Below are 24035 nucleotides of genomic sequence, written 5' to 3'. Positions count from 1 at the left end.
CTACCGACTGAGCTACACCGGCACGAAATCTTCTATCTTCTGGGCTTCTGCAGCTTCTCTTCATACAACTTGGAGATGTCTACGCACATTCTTGCTGGAGATCTATCTGTTTGTCTCGATGTATGAAGTGCATGTAGAAGTACACAAGGTCGCGGTTGGAAGCCCTCGGTTCTCTCCATGCCGCGCAGCGACAAGCGCGCTTAGGAGAGTTGGAGTCTTCAGAATCCGGTCGGGGCTACGGACCTGTTTCCCAGAAGCGCGAGTTTCGCATTTCTGTGAACGAATGTTTGGAGATGTTGAGTTCGCTTGTAGTAGACCAGAGATTCTGGGACGCACTGGACGGTCTCCTGCCACATGTGTTCTACAAGCAGGAGGCATCTGCGCTAACTTCGGAAATAACCTGTTCATCATTTTGCCTGAGGTCCACCTGGAAGCGTGACACTATGAAGCGGTCGTCTGCGGGTTGGTAGAGATTGCTGGCGACTCACAGTCACCGGCGTGTGTCCTCTTCCATGGAAATCAGTGGTATTTTCCGGAACGAGAGCACCTCTTGAGCAGCGGGAGGGGAAAATGCTTGTTTTCTGTTTCGAAAAGGGGGCGGACCCTGCAGTACAGCTCTCCAGAGGGTACCTGGGTCCCGTCTACAGCATGCAAAAGTCAGCCTGCAGTGTTCTTGGATAGGCGATAATGAAAAAAAACGCGAAATCCGAGGGAGCCGCGTGTTTGATGTTCCTCCTGGGTAGAGAGTGACAAATAACACTCCTTCTGAACGGGCACCCCCTCCAACCAGGAGCCGCGGCCACACAGAGAGCGTTCAAAACGAGAGAGAGCGTCTCAGTGTTGCGCCGGTAACCTCCAAGGAAAGCAATACCGACGAAACACTAACGCCTGCCTATCTTAGAAAAATGAGTAGAGGAAAGAAGCCGACGACGGGGCTCGAACCCGCGACCACGAGGTTAAGAGCCTCGCGCTCTACCGACTGAGCTACACCGGCGGGACTGCAATTTTGGTTGCTTCGCAAGCAGCCTATTACTGTTTCTGTCTATAGTTTTCTCAGAAGAACGTCACCTGTCTGTAATCTGCGAAGGCCTATAAGCGCAGAAGGACCCGCGCGGGGACGCGTGGAACCCTCACGTACTGTGGACCGAAGTACCAGGGAGCGCCGAAGTCCGCGGGCGCAGTCGTGGTATCGCAGTCTTCAGTCTGTGCTCTGTGAGAAACCACCTCCTTTTCAACGCTGACTGTGTCCGGGCAAACTGCTCCGACATATTAGGAAAACCAACTCGGAGAAGTACCCTTTAGAATGTTCGACGGGGTTACGGGAAAGTGTGTCCGGGCATGGGGCGGAGGCGGTGCCTGCAGGCGTTCAGGCCCTACTTGCAGGCGGTTCTTTGTCCTACCGAAGGCGCCAGCGGCCGTCTGTCTGAAACCATGAAAAGACGGTTCTTTCTCCCTTGGGACTGCAGTGTGTTTGGGAACGGCACTACTCTCTTAGGAGACGTAATTATAACAAGAGCGCATGGGGCGGTGAACGCCTTTGATTTACCGGAGCCCGTTTCTCCAGCCCGTACCGAGGAAAATGAGGTGCGGCAGAACTTCGCACGGATGCCCGTCTAAAATCTACCTCGACGCCGAGATTGCAGTTCCTGAGACTGAGAAGAAAGAGAGAAAACTTGACGAAAGCAATCTCGGGCCATGCTGGTGACAGATCCCCCATCACCAGTGGGCCTCCCTTGCCAGGAGCGGCTTCGACCTGCTGCCGAGCCCTCGTGCCCCGACGGGGCCGGGTAGCGATGTGGCCGGCAGGATCGACGTTAGGGAGGCGTCTTCTTGTGAAAGGTTCTTTCAAAGGTCACGCTTGAATATGGAAAGTCCGTGATCTACGTGATAACCTTCTCTGATGCGTTTTCCGCTTTCCTGGAGTTCGTGCTGCAGAGGCACTTCAATATTCCTGAAGTACCCAGGGCCCTTCATCGGGGTTGCGACTTGGCTGGTTTGGCACGCATGTTCCGCGGCAGGACCAGGAGAATCGGCTAAGGAAGAATCAGCATCGCAAGTTGGGACCAATCGCAGAGGTTCCCGACTCTTCTACCAAGTCTTGTTCTGACCGTGCTGAGGCATTATAGTTTTCTGCTGAATCAGCTTTCATTCTCCACGTGTTTCGGTCCCAGCTCGGTGCAGCGGGGTAATCCCCTATATATCGCTGGGCGCGCCGCCCTGATGGGGACGGCGAAAGGGTAGTGGACTAGCGACAAAGAAGTCGTGTTAGCCTTCCCCCCCCGTCAGCATCCAGCTCACCACAATCGAAATGGAATCCATTGTCGTCTTCCGTTACCAAAAGCTTCTAACTTCATCAGGGCTTTCATCTCTTCAAGTCTACGACAATTTTGTAAGCGTCTTTACTAAGCGTCAGTATTGGTCGGCTGCCGCCTAACTTCGCTGTGCCCCCAAGATTGCCTACCTGCTCTTGATTACTTTACGTTCCCTGTAGCTCCCGGGGGATTTGGTCTTTTCCTTGCGTCCAGCTTTTGCCCTCTTCTTAGTTACACAGCAAGCTGCTCGGCTTTGCAGGTTGAGATGGGCCTGCGCTTTTGCTGGCGACACCGCGACGTTGAACCAGTGTGACAAAGAGAGATGATTTGTCTCCAGGCCTTTCTCTGTCACCGAAGACCTCGTGAATATTGAAGCAATTTGATCTTTGCAGAAGCTGTCTCTTGATTGACGCCCCGCCACCATGTCCAAGCACACCTCCTTGGACGGTAATAGGCCCTCCCCCAGCTACGGCCCGAGCTGTGGCGAACCCCGGAAGGATTCTCGAGAGCCTAACGCTCAGAACAACTTTGAATATCGCCGTTGTGACTCGCATCCTTTTGTATCTTCCGGATTTTTTTTCGGGAAACGATGTCTCAAAGGGTTGTGTTACATAATCATTCTGTCTGCTCTAACTTTTGTCGGAGGCCTCAAGCTCGGTGTGACAGCGAGGCAAGGTGCCTTGGAGACGGACCGCGCTGCATCCAAAGGAGACAACGCCAACGCCTGGGCGACGTATATGGAGAAGTTTAATGTCCCTCTTGTTCACGGTAAGGCAGTCTCTACAAGGACTCAGGAGTAACCCGTTCGTCGCCCCTTCTCTGCTCTCCCCCCGCTCACTCCGATACCTCCCCTTCTGATCCACCGCTGTCAATCCCTCCAGACCGTCTCTTTCGATCAGCCCTCCGCGCTCATAGCAGATGGCTTGCTTGCATAGTTAGGACCGGCAAGAAAACCCCACCTTTTTTTGTACAGCATAGTCAGTTCCCATCTCCGTCTTTGTTCGTCTTAGTGTAAGGCTTTGCTCTTGAGAGTAGTTGCACGATTTTTCTCTTTACACATGGTTACCCTAAATGCCTAGTTCGGGTTGGCGTTGTCACCCGTCACCTTTGGCTTCTGGTGTACCTGCACCGTGGTACACGCACAAGCAGTATAAGTCGAACCGTGGCCTTCGTACATATTCACTTTCTTCGAGATTCCTCACACTGTTTTGCACCTTGTCTAGGGCCACTAAAGTACCTCTCAGATAGGAGTGGAGTCACTACTGCTGGATGCTGGGCAGTTCAGCAGCATACAAACCCATAAGGCGGACGGTAAAGGTGTCTGTCTGGCTGTCCACTTGTTGCTGCCGTGTAGAGAAATAGAAGTATGGGAATCGAACGCAGACTTGCAAGGCCGTCTTTCAGTTCGGCCAAGACTGTGAAGAACAGTGATGTGTATCAGTAGGGGAACAGGCGTTGCCGTTGCAGTCCTGTCACAGTAGAAAAGTGATCTACACGTAGTGAAAGAAGAACCTATCAAAAGTGTGTCGTCTTCTTTACGTACTCTAAGAGCTGTTTCGCGGTCCGCCGTCATCATGCCTCCCAGTGTAGCTACGGTTGGCAGAACACACGCAGGGGATGATCGAGAGCCCCCGCCCTTATTCTATCCTAGAGTCGTGTGACTGCGACGAGTCTTGCTTCCGCTCTCTCCCTTTCTCCAGTTTTTATGGAAAGGCCCATCCTTTGTACGTTTTTGTTCTATCTATTCCTCGCCTCTCTCGTCTTCGTAATAGATAGCCGGTTATGAACCCCAGAGTAGCTCACCAGGCGAGACAGCTTCGCGATGATAGATAGGTGTTCTTCTACTTGACGCTTTGTTTTCTTCACCGCCTCTGTCTCCGTCCCCGCTGTCTTGTGATGTGCAACATACATTCTTCTTGCATGCAGGCTCTGGAGTGTATGTGGACCTCGGCAATACTAAAACTTTGAAGAACAAGCCATATAGGGAGCCAGGAGGCCAATGCCCGGTGTGGGGTAAATATATCAAGCCTTTCCAGCCAACCAGCGATCCAGCCATCTGGCCAAATGACTATCTTAAACCCGTCCCCTATGCGAAGTCACAGCAAGATAGAAAGCCACTAGGGGGAGGGTTTGGTCTTCCTATTCCGAATTCGAGTCCCAAGACACTGGAGGAATTGAAGAATTTGGTTGCTGAAGCGAAGAAGAATGACACGCTGAGCGACTATGCAAAGCAGTTTATTGATCATGTAAATGATGATTTAGGTCATTGTGCTTTCTATGCACGTATGACCTCTGCCGCAGAGTCGCCCAAGACAGGTCAACAGAGGCCAAAGGAAGAAGAATATAGATATTCGATGGTGTATGATGAGGTGTCTCAGCTATGTACACTGTTGTACATCAACATGCAAGAGATGACAGGTGCAGGGACCTATTGCAAACGCGGAGATGATGGGCCAAATCTTTCATGGTATTGCTTTCAACCAGAGAAAGAGGTCACATACAAAACTCGTGTGTGGGGGAGTCCCTATGTCCGACTTGATCACGCTACGGCCTGTCCTCGTGGTGGTCTCAAAGACGTTCACTGGGGCCAATGGAACGGAAAGAAATGTCAGCGTATTGCCGTACGGAAGAGAATCGCTGTACAAGATGCCGCTGACTGTGCTGTACAGCTCTTTAAGAATAGCCCTAGTGATAATCCAACCAAGTATGTTGGCGATGAAGGTAGAGGATGGGATCAAATCGACAAAAACTTCCCTGGAGTTCTTTTTCCTGCTGGTTCAACAGGAAGTGATCAACCTCATTCACGTGGTGTGGGAGTCAACTGGGCGAACTACTATGTCAACGGAAAGATCTGTGAAATGTATGACGGAGCTCCCAATTGCTTAACACAAGCAGGAGGACAGTATGCTTTCGTCAGCTTAGCTAGTCCAGATCCTAATGATGCTGTTATGCCACCATGTAAACCGGGTGCAGTGATTGCTGGACTCTGTACCTGTCCGCAAGGATCATCTACGGGGACCTCGAAAGGCAAAAAGTGTGTAGACGAACACTGGGTTGAAGGCGACGTCTCCTGTGAATGTACACCGCAAAACAAACCAGGTACGGGATAAAAACGAAGGACTTTTGTTTACGTCCCTATATACAAAACAACATATCTCCCAATCCGACTTACGTCTCCCCTTCCTGCTTCCATCTCTTCGATGAGTTCTTCGGTGCCAGCGACAACGCTTCAAGAAGCCGTACCAAATATAGACGTAGACCACACACTGCACAGGCGTAGGGCCGTTCGTGCGCATCTGTTTTGTGTGGAATGATAGGCATGTAGGTGTGCCCCACTGTTTACATGTATATACGTACATACAAACGGTCTTTCTCTCTCTATATATATTTGTGCGTTGCCCACGACCTTGAGCGAGGTGGACAGCTGTACATTGTACTCTAGGAACATACTTTAGGAGAAGGTCTGTCATAACGCACTGATCGGCACACGAAAAGAGTCGTCGGGTTATCGTTACTTTGCTCCTTTTCCTCGTGTGATGTGTCCATACCTCCTTCTGTATCTTATAGCACCCATCGTGGGGCAGTATGTCTCCGTACGACTGCTGGAATCTGTTTCTCGGCTATACACTACAGACACTTATTCTCATGAACATCCGTGGACGTTGAAAGACTGTGTGCATAGAGTAAGGCCACAGAGGAATACAGAGTGCCATGCTGAAAAGCGATGTACTGCTGGAGACACACTGAGGCTGAGGCGATGCGAATCTCCCTGGATGCGTTCTCTGCAAATCCATTTCTTGGGGAAGTCACGTGCACGTACGTGGCGGTTATCTTTTTGTATGATACTGAAATGTGCGTCATCGAAGTATCTGGAATGTACGAAAGGCCACTACCCCGCCACGCGCGTGTGTAGGGTAGAACGGTGTGTGTCTTCTGACTGTCGTTTTTCTCATGTCATTTGAGACGAAGAATTTGCTTATGTGAAGGAAAGATGGGGAGCAATCTCCACGTGTGTGTATGTTACGCGCTTGGTCGGTGTACGTAAACAGGCCCTGAGAACGAGCCCGAGGGAAGCAAATTCAATATATGGCTTGTAGCCGGGCCTGGTATTGCGCTCGCGGTTCTCATTGCTGCTGGACTTATCTACTGGTTTACTAGGAGGTATGTTAAGCTCAACCCATCACTTACGGTCTCTCCAGTGCAATAATAGAAATGCTACCTCCACCTTATAAAGAATCATTCTTTCTTTCTTTCATCTACCTCTTCTTCCTATGCTAACTCTCTCTGTAAAAGACAGATCTCTTGCAACAATAGAAACAGAAGTGCCAGCCCCGCCGTGGATGTCTCCTAGGCATGCGGACTAGCTAGAGAAAGTCGTCGTCTTCTTCTTTATGCGCCCACGCGTGTGTCGTGTGCTCTTATCTGTATGTAAGAGCCCGCAGACAACTACCATTAACAGCAGTATCGCCGTCTCTTTTGAGAGTAGGAGTATTCAGACAAACGTGTGCACCCCTCAGAGGAGTGGGGGTGATACAGTCATCCACACAGGAGTACTTGCCAGCATCAGTCAGAACGATCTTTCTGGTCTGGATGCCAATATTGGATCCCTCCCTGTGATGAGAGCTTAGAACGCTGGAGATCCCTAAGGCTCCTCTGTTTAGCAGGTGTGTGTGTTTTGGTTTTTTTTCCTCTGTGTGTATAGACGAGCTAAGCCTGAACCGCCGGAGGCACCACCCCGCATTGAGGATGAGACCAAGGAGCATGCAGTCCAGCCACGTAAAACTCAAGCAGATCTGCTACAGGAAGCTGAGCCATCCTTCTGGGGAGGTATGTGTCATGAGAGGGATAGACAGATTAAAGATAGGTAGATAGATCATGGATGAAAAGGCACTTGCCACTAGATAGGAGTTCACGCGCTCCTCAGAGCACGAGGAGCGAATTTTGAGGATTCATCGTCCTCGTCTTCATCCACATCCACCTTGAACTGACTTTTCTTCTCCTTCTTCTCTGTATAGAAGTAATGAATCCATGGACCCTAGATGTCTGTGTTTCATAGGAGTTAGTCAGATAAGCCCAGGGGCACTGACTGACTCCCGACGACGAATATAAGACTTCTCCCACCATCTGATATAGAAGGGGATGTGTGCGATAGATGGGGGATGTAACGTCACCAGAGAAAGATCGGCCCACAACGATCCCTCAGCTGCTTCTCTCCTGTTTATACTGTACCTCTCAATACACAGGATTGATCAATGCTTGTATGTACCGGGAGGCAGTATTCTTTGGTACTACCCAAGGTACTGCTAAAGTCATTGCCTTTTTCGTAAGCACCTTCACTCCTAGAGTCTCACAGGGCGTCAGTCCGTATACCTAGTACTGGTACATCGTCAAGGCCAGTCTAGAGTATAGCAGGACTCTGTATCGACGTGAGTGTAGATCCGGATGGGATCGGGTTCTCTGGAAAGGAGGAGAAAAGACGAGGAGAAAGAGGAGTAGAGATATAGATCCAGAGGAGTGGTGGGAAGAAAAGATGTCTGGTGTGTTTGTCCGCCAGGGGGACCTTTATGTAGTTTTAAAGATTCTCTCAACCTCGCCGTCACTGAACACACACATTGTCATTGCTCTACTAGACGGCACAGACACCATCAATCTAGAGACGCGTGTAGCTCCTGAGTAGGGCGGTATATCTTGATCGTACAAGGCCCAGCCAAGGCATCAATTAGCACAGACAATGCAGTGTAAATGAGGCATGCTCTGTTGATTTAACCAGAAAGTCCTTCAGCCAAGAGATACCGTCACTCAACGTTATTCGACCTGCCGTACCTCCTCGTCGCTTGATAACCTCCGAGAAAGGGATCTTCACCGTCTACTCGAACTTTCTCCACATCATGAATCTATTTTTCAGATGAGTTTGTCGCTATCTGCCGCTTGTGTACTTGTTCAGAGGCTGAAGATGATGATCCAACCAATGTCCTCTTTGATCAAGACCAGATGGATAAAGATTTTTAAGAAAGGATTCTTTTCTAAAAAGTTTTCAAATGAAAATCTTCCCTTTCAAGTATATCGACTGCCCGACGCCTTCTTATTATGCATACATACACATGTTGACTGTACTCGAGGCCACCTGATAATCCACCTCGGAGGGAAGATCATCCCTATTGTTCGCCTGACCCCCCATATAGTCATACCGACATATCAATGAAGCTTATCATCATGCAGCTACACGTGTCTCTACATGCATGTCTAAACCAGCCCACTCAGACACCTACTCCTTGTACTCTACACAACACCCACCATCGCGGGAAGGTGCGGTTTGTTCAATGCAGCGAGCGCGACCCCGCGGACAAGTGCAGGCCGCTCTCTATATCGCGACCTATGTAGATGTAGCTACACTTTGTGTCTCTATAGCTAAACAAGGCAGTCATATATATGTACACAGGTGCATGCATGCACACATTCATTGTAGGTCATAGGTAAACAAGGGATCCTTGGACGAGAACTCTTTTTTTACGATTCGTCCCTTTCTGTTGCCGAGACGGCCCACGAAGCAAAGAGAATGGGTGAAATAAAATTCTTCCTTCACTCGATCTATCTTCAATCATGGCGTAGTTATACCATCTGCATGTATGTTATGAGGGGTGCTCGTAGCTCTTTCTTTGGTATTTAGTTCAGTTGCATGATGCTCTTGGCTAACCGATCATTGATATGAATTTCTGACTCTTACTTTCTTCTTCCTCCCGTTTTTTTCGTATGTGTGTAGATATGCATACCTATGTGATACAAGTGTATTATCTATCGACCTATGTGTATCCATATATAGTTACATGCCAAAGAAGTCCAGGGAAAAATGAATGCAGCCAAGTGGCATCGACCAAACACGAACGAAGCTCGCTTGTAGGATGGCGCTGCATCCATCTACTTCTTCTTCTCCTTCTCCTTCCCCAAGGCAAGACTTGAGATGATGGAAGAACAGCCGCACCGGGGAATCCTTCACTTCAAGCACCACCAGCTTTTTTACATCATCGAAGTGAGGACGGGCAAGTTGACTGAAGAATGCCAGAGAGAGACAGAGACGAGAGAGTGAAAGGAGGGAAGAAAGTGGAGGCATGCATATATGTATAAGCAAAGAAGTTGTTAAGACTTTGATTGATTGAGATGGATGACAGTCTGACTCGGGAAGTCGGGGTGTAAACCAACTCAATGAATGAAGAGAAGAAGAGTCCGCTGAGGAAGAGAAGAAGGAAGCCTCTCCAAGATTCTATGTGAAAGTGAACTTCCTGTCTTCTTGTGCGAGAGAGAGATCCTTCTCATTCATTTGATCTCTGTCGCTGCTTACGTACGTCTTTTCTGTCTAACTTTCTCTGCGATTTGAATTAAAGAACGGACATCTGCGAGTTTTTTTCTCTTCTTAAAAAGAGAGGACTTTCTCTCGTCTGTTGGGTGCAATGGATAGAGCGAACGAGTGACTGCTACTCAGCAGAAGGAGAAAGGAAAAGCTTGAAATTGAAGGAAGATGGAGAGAAGAATGACGTCTCTCTTTTTTCCCTAGTAAAACTCTCTCACACGTGTGGCAGGAGAGGAATGTAGTGATGATTGATGCGGAGTTTTCTCGCTACTCGTAGCGACAGCACAGGTAGGATAGGGTAGATAGGTCAGATAAAGATAAGCTGCTCGATTGCTAAGATAGCTCGGAAAGATAAGATAGATGGATAGGATAGATAACGACTGTCTAACAATGCGATAAAACAGAATCTCTCCAGTCTTCGAAACTCGGGGACCCACTCCGACTAGTCTTTTAGCGGTATCCCAGACCTTTCCATCTTCTCCGAGGTGGTACTCCCGGTTTAAAGTCTTAACAGATCTATGGAGCATCTAGACGTTTGTTCGAGTTGTATGTTCTCGTCAGTCTACCACCCAGCACACAGAGCAGATAGAGGGGCAGGTAGCAAACACTCACTACATCACACCGGTATTAAGGATTCTGTCTTGGAGAGATTCAGTCCTCACAACTCGCAAGGCAGCTCAGGAAGAGGTATTCCGGCGGCCATACTCGAGGGATGATTTGTTGGATAGTTTGCGGTAGGTACCCAAGTATTCGTCTTTCTCTTTTCTTCGCCACAACGTAGCTTCCGTTTCTTTCCTTCACCGCTCAGCGTAAACAGATGGCTGAGACCGCCGGTGGCTGAGGACAGAAAAGAGCGAGTGAGGGAGCTCCCGAGAGGCTCGTGATCTACGGGGACAACGGAAACGTTAGCAGCTAGCTAGCCATCTGTGAGGAAGGGGAGACATGTTTCACACTGGGTAGATCAGCTAAAGTAGATCATACGCATCCTGACATCGATGAAACCAAAGGAGACTTCGTAGTGGTTGATCGAGTCTTTTCTTTCAAACAGGCAGAATCTACAAAGTTTGAAGTGGTTTTCTGAGTATGGAAATTCGAAACATGATTGGCGACCTCGGTAAAATACACGGCACTTGAAAATTGAGTTCGAAGGAAGGAAGAAGTGAAGCCTCAGTTTCGCTGTACGTACGCCAGATGAAAGAGAGTTCGTTCTTCACAGACAGCTAGACCACTATCACGCTTCATCAGCATGGAGTTTTTGCTCTCCATCGTCACACCAACTTTACATGGCGAGTCCATGGATGATTCTCTTTCTTCACGTCGTTATCACTCCACATGGAAGTATGAGAGTAAGTTCTAGAAGCACACGCAGATTCGTTCACACATCCTGCTCCTTCGATGGAATGCATGCATGGAAGGAAGCTAACCAGGACCTCACCCTCTGATTCTTCATTCCCATCCATATTAGCCCCCCCTGTGGCTCTAGCATTCCATTCACCTTCCCCCCGGTGTACCACACCACGCTACATGCATGTAAACGTACATATGTGTATGGATACGAAGATCCACACACATATCTACAACCTACTGGTATAAATACATGTAGTAGGAGAACTATTGTTGGAACCCAGAGTGCATCTTCCTCCTCCCGTTCTCTATATGTCTCTATCATCTCAGTACGTCTTGATCGGTCGTTCTTTTAACGCCCCCCTACCAAAACACATCACCCTTGCGATGTATCCTTCTCTCCCCTTTTTGTCTCCGTTCCGAGTTTATTTCCAGACCTTGCTATCCGCAATAGGACGGCCTTCAATTTCTTCGCATGCACACCAGAAATCACTCACCATCTTCTTATCCTTATCATCTGTTGGGCTCAACTTCTTCCATGTATGATACTCATAAGAAGGATGATCCTTCATCAGGCTAGGGACATCTTGTCCCCGGAAGAGCCAGACCCCTTCAATATCGAAGTCGCCGCTCTCTCCCATAATATCAATGACACCAAAAGAGTATTTACGGAAAGCAGGATCGATTCTTTGCATGAAACCTCCTAGCTGATTTGATGTGACAAAGGCGACTGTACATTCTCCCTCTAACTTTTGATACTTCATATACCACAGAGAATAGCCTTCTTGATCTAAATGCTCCCAGAACCACTTCATAGCTGTGCCATAGAGATCTTTGGTATTTGAATACACACGCTTCCATTCATTCAGATCCATCTTCGGCTCGGGTAACAGATCTAGTTCACATTTCACAGGGGCTGCTTTCGGTTTAGCTCCATCTTCGTCATCATCTTCATCTTTTTTGCCTCCTTCCTTCTTCTGACTTGTTGCCGCGTTACCGCTTGTAGCTCCACCACCCTTTCCTTTCTTCGATCCTGCTGCTTCTCCAGCAGCACATGAAGATTTCTCACAGGAACCTCCGCCCAAGACCTTCTTGAAGGCTTTCTGATTCGAGATGGTCTCATACCACCGTTTGAGGTGACGGAGCTCTCCTGCTTCTAACTGTGTGAAGGGGCATGCAAGCTTTCCCGACTTTAAGCCATAGTTCAGAATGGTAGCCAGGCAAAGATCGGCTATAGTGATACGTTCACCTACCATGTATGTATTGGTCTTGAGATGAGTATTAATCACATTCAGAGCCCGAGAGACATCACTCTTTGCTCGTTCCGCGACTTTGCCTCCTTGGACTAAACAGCACATAGGAATCTCTACTTCGAGAGTCGTGAAGTCTAACCACATATCAACATATCCTTGCTCTCCTAGTGTTTCTCCATACAGATACTTATCAGGTCGTAGACGTGCTAAGAAACGACAGATGGCGTTACTCTCAAATAGACATACACCCCCACCCAATTCAGATTCCAGAAGAGGTAATCTTCCTAGGGGAGACTTGGAGAGGAAAGACGATTCTTTATCATCTTTCCCCACAACAAATGGAGGAGTCTGCAGGGGAAGATCCAAGAACGCCGCAGCTACCTGAACCTTCTGACCCCTCACATCATCCTTAGGTGTTAAGAGCTTCTGTACGCAAAACACATACATACAGCAGCATCACACATTCGGATCATCTTCTTATAGACATAAAGTATACAGAGAAATACCATATATGACGTTACATGATAGATGTGATCGCACTGGATGGAGGGCACAGAGAATAATCCGTAAGAGAAGAATGAAGGACAGAAGTCGGAAATTTGGACGTCAAAAGATGAGATAGATAGAAATATAAAGATCAGGGATCCGACAAAGGTGTGAAGAGAAGCACCAGAAGCCGCTACGAATCTTATATCCGCACAAGAGATTTACGTGTTGGTAGTATGTGAATATTGCTCCTCTCTAACTAAATTCGCCATCGTTCTATAAGAACCTAGACGTGTGTGTATGACTCAACAATAACGAGAGTCGTCTTATTGGCTCGAAAGGCTCTTCTTTCTCTCCTTTCACTCTAACTTCTTCGCCATCTTCCCTTCATCATCCACCCTTTCTCTTCCTGCCTGGCTCTTTAGACCATCGCAACACAAACAAATAGCTAGAGAGACAAATACCAAGATGAAAGAAAGATACATGGCAAGGGGACTCCAGCTCTATCAAGAGAACTACAAACCAGAGGGAAAGGCGAAATGAGGCAACGAGGAGACAGTGCAGAGGAGAGAAAGATGATCTCGAATCCTGTAGCTTAAACTACAAGAACCCATTTCTACTTTGATGAGAGACTTGAGTATGAGGCCGTATTGTTCACATATTCATGAAGAAGGCAAGAGTTCAAGACGTCGATGTAAGCGCAAAGAAGCAAGGAGATTCTTATTTCATAGAGGTCGTCTTTCTTCTCTTCTCCAATAAGAGAGAAGACAACACATCGGAGAGGGGAATTCACACGAAGGAGACTGATCCCTTCTCAACTATCTCTATCTTTTTGGCCGTGAAACAGATCCTAGAACGGATGTGAAAGAAGAAAAGGAATCAGTCTCTCTTGAACTTCTTCTCAAGAAAGAGGAACCTTGTTTCATCTCTCCCGTGACCTTTTCAAAAAGACTTGTTAACTCATCGTGAAGAATATCTAAAAGACCCCATGAGAAACTCGTGACGAAGATGTCAAGGATATGCTGTATGTATGGACATGAACAGCAGCAGTAGCGGCGGCAGCCGTGGGGTGAAGAAAAGCAGAGGGATGAAGAGCAGTGGAGGGTCGCAAGAGGAGTAGGAATAGATTTCCTCGAAAAGAAGAACACTCACCATCTTGCTGAAGAGAAAAAAGCGTAAGGCTCTCTGAACGAGAAGAGAGATGACTAAGATAAGAAAGAAACACGAAAGAACGAAGTAAAAAACAAAGTCACAGCTCGGCGATCCTGAGAGACCAACGGGTGTATACATAGGCCTCCTTCCTATGCGCTTCAGGCCTCTAGAGGAGTCAGTCTATACACGGACGGTGACAACAAGAACTGGATCGGAGGGAGAGGTGGTGGAGGAAAGATAAGAGCTTATAGATTTCTTTTTCCGTTTATAAGCCGGCAAGAACGAGACAAACGTACTGTAGACAGTGTTGTTGCCACCCGATTCTCACTCACCCTGCAAGCGCACTGCTTGAAGAGACACACCGCAGCACGACTACACGCCACACAACTTCATCTTCGTGTCCCCTTGGACCTTTCTTCCGTTTTACTATGGTGAGGCGGATACTTAAGATCTGTTTGCTATAACCTGTTGTTTGAAAGCGCCCCCCAGCAGAAGTACAGAAGGGCGAGTGAGGGGTGAGTAGTAGGAACCCATCGGTAAGAGCGACCGGTGTGAGGAGGGCCGGGTGCAATTTAGTCGATATGATTCAGAAAGATACAAGCCATAGCAAGAAGAAAGGAGAGACGAAGACGATGACTCTGTTGCAGGGGAGGCAGAAAGACTTACTATCTGTCTAGGTACGGTATAACCTATCGAAGAATATACATGCGCAGCCATGAGAAAAGCGGGGATCTTCTGGTCTACATACACCGCTCCGTTTCTCCGTGGTTCAGAGGCTAAGGAGTTACTGGACCTAACTAGGGTAAAGCTCGAATAGAAAGAAGAGAGAATAGTTCTTTCGTCTCCCCGCATGCACCCGCTGCTTAGAGAAGAAAAAGTAACTCGTCTTACAGCAAAGAAAAGAAGTTCTTCCACCTAGCAGCCGACACTCTCGTGCGTCAGTCAGAAGATCGTTACTGACTTACCTGCTTGCCGCATCTCTCACTCCTCTTCCAACTTCTTTGCTTTTGTTCCGTCTCCTGCGTTGCTCTCTTACTCCTCATGTAAGAGCTTCTCCTTCTTAATCGACTTTTCCCATTCTTTCCTGTCTCTCCCTGTATCAGCCATCTTTCTGTCTTCACTCCTCTTTTTCTTGTCTGTTGCGCTACTGTCCCTCTCTTCTTTCCTTACATACTCAACCTTCGTTCTTTCTCTCTGTCTACGGCTTGAAATTTCTTGTCCTCTTCCTTCTGATCTGTCAAATTCCTCCCACCGCTCACCTCATTCACAAGGCCTGCCACATCTTCTCATCTCCCAGGCTCTCCCTCTCTTTCTTCATGTGCCTTCTTTTCTTCTTTTCTTTTCTACGTTAATTTCTCTAGAAACAGATGCTACGGACAGAGCAACATAGAAAGCAAGACATGTGAAAGAATGAAGGAATCATCTCTATATTCCCTTGGTGTGTCTTGTCTCTTCATAAAGATTCGTGACGTAGTGGGTTCGACCTCATTATTTCTATCTTCCTAGACAACATTGATGATAGCAATGAATCTCAAGAGCCAAGAAAAGACTCTTGCCGTCTTTCTCCTCAAGTTGGGGCTGTCCCCCTTCCGTCTCTCCATTGAAGGAAAGCGGAACTGAAACGTACAGACACCTAAACCGGAGAAGCATTTTTTTCCTCGGAATTTCTCTATGGAACAGCGATTTCTTTCTTTTTTTCGAGACTGGTGTCATCTCGAATCCTTCGTTCTCCTCCCCTCTTTTTCGTGATCCTTTGCCTTTTCTGAGGTGTTTAAAAGGTTTGATGGTGCAGAGTATGTACATCGTCATTCCCCTCTAGCTTCCTATAGGTAAAGAGCTGGTCAGCGGAAGCAACCAAGGCAGGAAAGAAGATTGGAGTTCCTTTTGTCTTAGGTCAAACAGCTTTCTGGAAAGGAAAAGGCTTCCGAACATGAGCGGCGACAATAGAAGACGAAGAGAGAGTCCTCCTCAGGATGTCTCTGTGGAACAGTTTCTTGAAGCGACAGGTAATGTTTAAGTGTCGATGTATCTACATGTATCTGTAGATACATACATAGATACTTACGTATCTGTCCGGAGTAGTCTACATATATATACATGTATGTCTCTATCGATATTTGTGTATATTTACTGAAGGGTATAGCTAGAGAGTTAGGTGTAGATGAATGAAAAGTCTCTAGATCGATGTAAATAGAAGGAGTAGAGATCTACGGTCTTATATGTGGATAGACATTCAGTGTGCGTTGATCCTGTATACGATTCTATGTACTAGGGACTGACTCCTCTCCGATCCTTCTGACTGTCTTTTCTTCGTTCTTCCTTCCAAATGCCTACGTACTTCACAACACGAGTGTATATACACCTAACCATGTTTACAAGTTCATGCAGACAAGTATAGATGAGCTTGCACACTCATAAATTCATCCTTGCCTCCGTGTTTCATCTTCTTGTACGTGTGAAGTCATATACGGATGACAAAGTAGAAGAACAAGCAAGAAGAGAGAGAGAGAAAGAAAGAAACGAAAGAAAGAAGAGAAGGTTGTGGAGGGCTTTCTATTTCTTCGTCTTCTTTCATTCCTTCCCTAGGGTGACGGGAGAAGATCTTTTAAGCACAGAGAGAGTTGAAGCGAGCCGCATGAACCACAGAGCAAAAGTGAGGCGGTGAGGGAGTAGAGGAAATAGAAGGCAAACAGAAAGATCAAAAGGAACACGAAACGAAAACAAGCCCTAGAGGAAAGAAACAAAGAAAGAAATACCAAGAGAAAAAAACGAAACGGAAAGAAAGGTGGTTCAGTAGCGGAAGATGAAAGGGAGGAGGTGGTGGATAAGAAAAGGAACGTTTGAGGTGTATGTACAAGAAGAGCCGATCACCTTTTCTTTTTCTGACTTCTTTCTTTTCTCTCTTTTCTTCTTTGTGTTCTTTTCTCTCGTTCTTTTCAACGAGAGTTAACGAGGGGTTTGTCAAATCATCGACCGGATATTTTCTTCTTCTTCTCTTCACACCTCTTTTCTTCTTCTTTCTCTTCCTTTGTCGGTGCCCTCTCTCTTCACAGGGCTCACGAACCCGAACACTGCTCGTCAATACATTGATGTAAGTAGAAGGAGAACAAGAAGATACCTCCATTTCCACTTGGAGCTCTCTCTCAATCATGTTCTTTCTTTCTTTCTTGTAGGCAGTCAATTTTAGTGCTTGTGACAAGGCATGTATTTTACATCTATGACGGAAAGGCATGCTTGGGCTTCCTGCCTGCCTATCTGTCTACTCATGATAAGTGTGTTCCTCAGTGACGCATCTGTCCGCCGTAGATGTGTTCGATGTGTTTAACACATTAACTCTTCATATCCTTTCCATCCTTCTACATATAGCTATTCCTGCATGGCGAGCAATTCCTATGTATATATCTGTCTCCATCTCTATTCATAGATGAGTATGTTTCTCTCCTGTCCATGCTCTGTATATACACGTCATGCCCCGTGATCAATCAGAAAAGATCGAAGCATCCATTCAAGATAGATCAGGTAAGAAGAGGCCCTTGAAAGAAGAGAGTTAGGAGCCGATACTCATTTAACAAGAAAGTCTTCTTCTACTCGATTCATGTCATAGATTCGTCGCCGACTCTTCTTCTTCGCGGCTTTGTCTTCTGTCTTTCTTAATGACTTGCCTTCAGAAGAGAATGTCTAGAGGTGTATTTCTCTTCGTGTGAGCTCCATAAGGCAGGGCTAGGAGATTCTCGTGTGCCTTTTCTTCTTCCTAGCTTGCAGGTGGAGATTCGAATGCCGCCGTTCTTTTGTATCTAGCGGAGCAGGACATTTCAGCTAGTGACTCTTGTACGTCTTTTTCTTCTTCTTCTTCGTCATCCTCTTCATCTTCATCTCTCTCCTCTCCTTCACGCCGTCGGACTACCAGCAGCGGTGAGGGAAGAGAACATGCAGCAGGAGAAGAAAGGCTAAAAGAATCTTCTTCTTCGTCGAGACGTGAAGCTAGATCAAGGAAAGGTCGAGATGTCGTCTCAACGGCATCTAGTAGTAGCGGTCGATATGCAGGACAAGGTGACGATGGCGACGAACACTCTCTACGAAAGCCTGATCCTTCTTATACTCAGACTTTGCTTGGGGGTAGGTGTACATCTCCATACGTCTATATGAGAAGAAAGATGAAGAAGGAGTTATGCTGTTCTTTTCTTTCCTTCACTCTACTAGCTTCCAGAGCATAGGAAGTTCATACAAGTTGTGATGGTGGTAGATGTTTTGCACATGGACTGCGCTTGTCAATAGAGATGGCTGGTGTTTGAGCGAGGGGTGCTATTCCTAGCAATTACGCTATGTATAGTATGTGTGTATATATCTCTGGAGGGATAGGCATTCTTGTATGTCTCGAATTCTCTTCTCCCCTAGCGAGATTCTCCATGCTGGAAAGGGTCATAAGGAGCTTTTCTCGCTGCTGCTCCTTTCGCTTCTTTACTCGATCGCTGTGTATGTCTATGAAGGGTACACACATGCATCTCCATACATAGTCACAGGTGCATCTCTTACAAGTAGCGCTTCCACATATATATCAGGAGTACGTGATGTAGACTTACACATATGTATGTATGTATGTATAAAAGATGCATATTTATATGTATACATGTGTATTGTAGTCAAGTGAAGGTGGGTATTCAGATTTGCATCCGCGTAGTCAACGCTCAAGTAAAGTTCACTTGTTCCTCAGTAGGGTGTACATACATCACTGATGCCTATGTATGTCTATATTCTATACCCTGTGGATACTTACACACCACGTATATGTACAAGATGGACGAGAGGACAGGCGTAGATAACATCTTGACTGTATTCATTCTTTCTTCGGTTTACATGTTTCTCTCACACATCTCATTCAGTCACCTTTCACTTTTCTTTCCTCTCTTTTCAAGAGATCTGGTGTATTCCAGCTGACTCTTCTCTTTGTGAAAAGATACGAACGTTCATGTCTTTACGGCGTTAAAGAAAGATCTCTTGTCTCAGGCCCAGCACATACTTTTCGTGAAGCGAGCGCGTCATCAATCAATGAGGCAGGTGCGGGAGATGGAACTCCTCTCTGTGAAGAAGATGCCGCATGTAAGCGACTCTCTCATATCATCTAACTCACACACATCCGTTTTTCTCTCTCTCTATCTGTATATAAATATACTTAATCGTATATCCCTATGTATACATGTATATGTGATCTTACACGTGAAGCATGGTTTGTGTGGTGTATAGTAGTAGTTGCTGTATGCTATCCTTAGTCTCTCTCTCATGTGACTTTCTGTCATCTTTCTTCTTAGCGTTGAGGAGTGCATGCATTTCCAATCTAGAAAAGGATGCGATACACTCAGCAAACAGTAAAGAACCTTAAGTTCGTTCTTCAGCTCTCGATCGTTACAGGCATCTTATCACCTTGCAGTTCTCCTAAGTCATCTTTCTTCTTTATGTTCGCAACTCTTTACATAGGTATATATAACATGTGTCTATTTGTCATATCTTATCGCAGTCGCTTCTGCTTTCAGGAACTACTGAAGGATCACTATATGTACTACGTATGAATCTAGAGAGATGGATTTGCTTACACATACATCTCTGCATACATATAGTGGATACAGTGAAGTTGCTGTAGTGTATCTGTATCTGTAGTCTCTGTGTCTCTTTCTTTTCTTGCAGCCTTGCCGTCCAGTTTGACGGTAGGGTGTGATGTGCGTAGTGCAGCCTTCGCCGGGTTGTATGAACCTCCTAAAGAACTTGTCTGTACTCTTCCTTTTGCGAAAGTAAGAAGAAAAGCGCTCTTTATCTGCTTTGTAAAGCAAGTTACCTTCCTTTTCAAATTCAATCAAGGAAGATTTAGGACCTGACCTGTAACCCTATCTCTGTTGGTGACGACATCAAGTGTATACTCAACATTCTCTGCTTTTCGTTTCTATACTGAGGAGACAAGTGGACTTCCGGGTGTATGTACACCCAGTTGCAGTGAGAGATGTACAGTAGACTACGTGTATGTACCTACTATACATACATCTCTTCTGAAATAGTACAGCACCAGTCTCCCTCGTTGTGGCGCGTGTATGGACTCTTGGGTATACCTTGTGTAGATTTCTATATACAACCATACGGTGACATATATATATATGTATAGCTACCCTCTACCGTCATCTTCGGAGTCAGCAGTCTAAGGATTTAGATAAACGCGCCGACAAGCCATACACAGGCAACATCTCTGTTTCAAGCTGAAGGAGGGTCTAGCGCTATGTGTGTACAGTCTTTCTTTTGTGTTCTTCTATCTCCTAGCCGAGATAGAGGTATGCTGGCCCCTCGTGTTATGAGTCCCTTGACGCAGGTCTACTTTCCTTTCCAGGCGAGGATGCGAAATTCTGTGTCCGTCTATAAGTCTATCCGTATATTCTGTAGGAAAAGAATACATCGTACGTCAAGGCCTGAAGTGTCAAATGGCTACTGGACGTGCACATATGTTCCTTAGCGATAGTCGTAGATAGTACAACTATGAGTCGTGTGTATGCATGAATATAGATGTATGTATATCTGAACAGGGATGTATGTATGTATGTACGCAACTAGCCACGTAAGAGAGACTTGTGGCGACAACGTGAAGTCAACCGCTTGCACTGCGCTTGGCCTGCTGTCGCCTCAACATACTCACTCACTTCAGAACCAGCTGTGTGATACTCAGGCAAACGCCCTCTTTTCTTCTTTCATTCACTCCTTCTCCGTTGTTCTTTTCTTCCTTTCTTTCTTTGTCTCTTGGGATGAAAACGACTGTCCGGGCAGGCGAAAGATCTCTCAGTGAAGACAGGTCGGTGGCTTTTAGTTAACATTCAGAAAGCGGATGTGTTCGACAGTCACACCCTCAATCGAGATATCTGGCGAGCTGAAATTGTCCAAGTATGTAGGCGTTTCTCTCTCCCTCTTCGTTGTTTTACTCGTCAATCTTTTCTTTCTTCAGCTACTGTTTTGTCGAATTTTCCCCTCTCTTTTGTTATCTTCTCTTACGTCTAGATTTTGGAGGAGTCCCCGTGTATTTCTGTGTATCAAGCGTATCGATGTCTCGTTTTATTTTCGGTCTTCTGAACTCAAGAGCTTGCTTGGAGATTACACCTTTTCTCCATATACCACTCATGGGTCGTAGGTCTTAAGGAATCGGTATTGCTGTTTCTCTCATCGTGGAATAGAGCCCGTTATGAAGAAGATCTTCTCGATGGTTCTAGCTTACTTCCTTCTTATGTTCCTTATGATTGTCATTCCCACGAAATAAGGCACTCTTAAACAATAAGGCTTACTTTCGGTTACTCTAGGCTGTGATTTCACTAGGCCTGCTGCTACTATTGTATGAGCAGAAACGGTCTAGGGATAGGTCATACCCCGTATACGTACATGCATATACATACATATACATGTATATATACACATATGTTTGTATACAGAGGTCACCGGAGGTAGAAACTTCCTTGTATGAGTTGGCTGTCGTTACTCACGGAAGTTTGTAAAGAATGCCTGAGAAATTCCTTTGCTCAATGAGCCCAGAAGGTGTAGATAGTCTTAGGCTAGTGAATAAGATCGAGGGGATCGAGATAGAATTGTGATCATCGATCTTTTTCACCAGCTTAAGACTAGGTCTGCATTCTGGGTCTCGTCTGTGTCGAGGTCTTCCGAATGCTCTGATCTCGCTGGTGTCTGTACACCTCGGCAATGTTTGCTTTCTTGATCTTATCTGGCTGTGTAGGACTTGATAAAGGAATTTTTCGTCTTCTGGCAGCGAGCTGAATCCACATCAGAGGGGAAAGTCTTCTGTGAGCTATACAAAGTAGGTACACATCACATATCTCTCTCAATATCTCATTACCTATCTATACGTATATGAATATAATACGAAGATTTATCTTTATAGATGGATATATGTGTATATGGTAAGGCTGGGATGGATGAATGAATGAATGAGGATCCCAGTGCTGTGCTGATGAGCCTCTTCATAATGTGCAAGAAAGCTTCAGGCAGTATTGACGTGACGTCGCCCTTGTGCTACCTGATAAACAGCATAATATGCCATGTGGTATTTCGTTACCTTCAGTCTCTTGGCTCTATATCTGTGTAGACATGTAGGGCATCTACCTTTTAGCAGATGTATGTACACCAGAAAACAAAGCGGTGCATTTCTATGCGTGTTTGTAGTGCGTTGTCGAGATTCAACAGACACAACGTGTTTCAATCGTTGAGAGTGTTTCACAAGGAATGCAACCTTCTTTGCATCTTTTCACGCCAAGAAATTGGCGAATGGAACGAAAGACCAGAGATTGTGTCTATCCTTCTCATCATCTCTCTCCTCCCTGTCTCTGTCTTCTCTCAGGTTTTCACCTTCCCTCATATAGCCGTGATAGATCCGAGAACTGGCCGCTCAATGAAGCAGTGGTCCTATCGGCGCTTCTCTGAACCTGTTGGAGCTCAGTCCGAGTGTAAGTAGCCTGAGGAAGGCTACAACCTGGGGATAGCAGACGAGTAGGGGAACAAACAGATGGAACGACCGATCGATAGATAGATCAGAGATAGATAGATTAAAGATAGATCTAGATAGATAGATGTAAAGAGAGGCATTCGAAGTTGATTCTCAGCCAACACTGTTGCGTCCACTGATATAGGGTCTAGTAGGTAGGAGTATGTACATACGTGTATACGACCCCATACTCAGGAGATACACGCGATCCAGCTGTGAACTTCCAGATCGATGTGATACTTAAACATGTGTTTGAAGGTGTAAACCGTCTATTTGTCCTTCCCCCCTCGCTCTCTCTCTCTTCTTTTGTCCTCGATAAAAGGCACATAGCTGTGTCGCTTGGTAAGTGGATGTACGATTATGCCCTAGTGAGTGATAAGGTTTCCTATGGATGCTTCTGTTTTGCTGCGGTGTATGCACATACAGTGTTTGAATTTCTTGAGAAGCAAGAAGAACTTGCTAAGGCTAGACAAGCCTCTTCATCTTCCTCTCCTATGACGTCGGCTTCTTCTTCTTCTTCGTCACCGACGACTTCTCTTCCCCCTTCACATACATCATCAGCGACTTCATCGAGTTCAGGGAGGGAAGATCATGTCCGCCTTCAGGGAGCTTCTCAATCTACAAGTCTACGAGGAGGAGAGAAAGAACAACCTTCTTTGTCGTGTTCTTCCTCCCTCGGTTGGTCAGCGGCAAAAGAAGACAGGAATACTAAAACTTCCCATGAAAATCACAACAAAGAAACAGACAAAGGCGAGGTAAGAGACCCTAGGACGTCATCGTCGGCTAACTGGAGAGAAGTTGAAGGCGTTACTGAGAGACCCACTGATCCAGAGAGACAGACGACTAGTCATATGACTGATGGTAGTGGTAGAAGCGAGGCTGCTTCGGCTAGTTGTTCGAATCAAGAAGGTCGTGTATGCAGCCCGACGAGCTATGAGAATGCTTCGGAGCTCGAGAGAAGAAGAGTCAGTTCTTCTTCCTCCCTGCTAGGAAAGCGAAATGGAAGCTCTGGAGCTGACGAAGGAGGGGTAACGGGTGAAGGGACACTCGAGAATCAGAGGCGAGGAGACAGTGATGACAGAAGAGAGACAGAAGGGCAATCTCCGCCTCGTCTGGATCTTCGAGAGCTCAGAGAAAAGCGACTGAAAGCTTTAGAAAGGTTCGAGAAATAAAAAGCTTCTGATTTCGTCCCTGTAGAGAATGAGACCAAAGAGAGAGAGAAAGCCTCCTCCCTGTCATGTCTTCTGGCATAGATAACAGTCGCGAAAGCACTGTATACATCAGTCTTTGACTGTCTCTCTCACTCTTTCTCTCTCTATATATATGTGTATCTGAACTAGCCTCAATCGCGTTCCCTAGAGAGAGAGGGTATGTATATACACGTGAGTGCTACCGCTACGTAGGTGTCTTTGTATTGCTTGAGTATCCTGAGGTACTCACAGAAGCCCTTTCCTTGTGAAGTTTTTTTGTTCTTTCGATCTCGTCGGTCGATGTTCGCTTGGTTATGACGCTAACAAGAAGGCATGAAGTGAAAAGCAGGTTTCGTCTGAAGAGGAGAAGAAGGAGAAGGAGGGTTCACGGAGCAGGCATAACCTTAGCCCAAGGACATTGTATCTGATAAGCAACCA

General features: G+C 46.4%; 3 protein-coding genes across 3 annotated transcripts; 2 read left to right on the top strand and 1 right to left on the bottom strand.

Annotated features, from left to right (window-relative positions):
* Positions 1-1842: 1842 nt before the first annotated feature.
* Positions 1843-9656, top strand: CSUI_001098 (apical membrane antigen 1 domain-containing protein). Its single transcript, XM_068061304.1, has 5 exons — positions 1843-3080; positions 4239-5411; positions 6362-6473; positions 7015-7139; positions 8257-9656. The coding sequence occupies exons 1-5, from the start codon at positions 2735-2737 to the stop codon at positions 8319-8321; spliced, it is 1821 nt and encodes a 606-aa protein (XP_067926723.1). The 5' UTR covers positions 1843-2734; the 3' UTR covers positions 8322-9656.
* CSUI_001097 (elongation factor 1-gamma) lies at positions 8362-14638 on the bottom strand. Its single transcript, XM_068061303.1, has 3 exons — positions 13893-14638; positions 10363-12680; positions 8362-9358 (listed from the first exon to the last, which is right to left on the bottom strand). The coding sequence occupies exons 1-2, from the start codon at positions 14028-14030 to the stop codon at positions 11427-11429; spliced, it is 1392 nt and encodes a 463-aa protein (XP_067926722.1). The 5' UTR covers positions 14031-14638; the 3' UTR covers positions 8362-9358; positions 10363-11426.
* A 1085-nt stretch (positions 14639-15723) lies between these two features.
* On the top strand, positions 15724-23566 carry CSUI_001096 (thioredoxin-like protein; the record flags this gene model as incomplete). The annotated part of the gene is made up of 9 exons (XM_068061302.1): positions 15724-15898; positions 16946-16983; positions 17648-18008; positions 18897-18989; positions 19572-19675; positions 20691-20804; positions 21643-21723; positions 22264-22369; positions 22834-23566. Coding segments are annotated over exons 1-9 (1704 nt in total), but the record flags the coding sequence as incomplete, so codon positions are not given.
* Positions 23567-24035: the final 469 nt, after the last annotated feature.

Source organism: Cystoisospora suis (genome assembly GCF_002600585.1).
Source record: "Cystoisospora suis strain Wien I chromosome Unknown contig_433, whole genome shotgun sequence".
NCBI classification, from domain to species: domain Eukaryota; phylum Apicomplexa; class Conoidasida; order Eucoccidiorida; family Sarcocystidae; genus Cystoisospora; species Cystoisospora suis.
Note: the sequence above shows the minus strand (reverse complement) of the source record. Positions and strands in the feature narration are given on the sequence as shown.

What these genes read in the sequence shown, in the direction of transcription:
- CSUI_001097 (XM_068061303.1), bottom strand. Translation starts at nt 14,030, where the DNA reads ATGTATACACCCGTTGGTCTCTCAGGATCGCCGAGCTGTGACTTTGTT. An exon ending in TTTTTCTCTTCAGCAAGATG is followed by an intron (nt 12,681 to 13,892) that starts GTGAGTGTTCTT and finishes TTTTGCGTACAG; the next exon opens with AAGCTCTTAACACCTAAGGA.
- CSUI_001098 (XM_068061304.1), top strand. Translation starts at nt 2,735, where the DNA reads ATGTCCAAGCACACCTCCTTGGACGGTAATAGGCCCTCCCCCAGCTAC. An exon ending in TACACCGCAAAACAAACCAG is followed by an intron (nt 5,412 to 6,361) that starts GTACGGGATAAA and finishes GTACGTAAACAG; the next exon opens with GCCCTGAGAACGAGCCCGAG. An exon ending in ATCTACTGGTTTACTAGGAG is followed by an intron (nt 6,474 to 7,014) that starts GTATGTTAAGCT and finishes CTGTGTGTATAG; the next exon opens with ACGAGCTAAGCCTGAACCGC.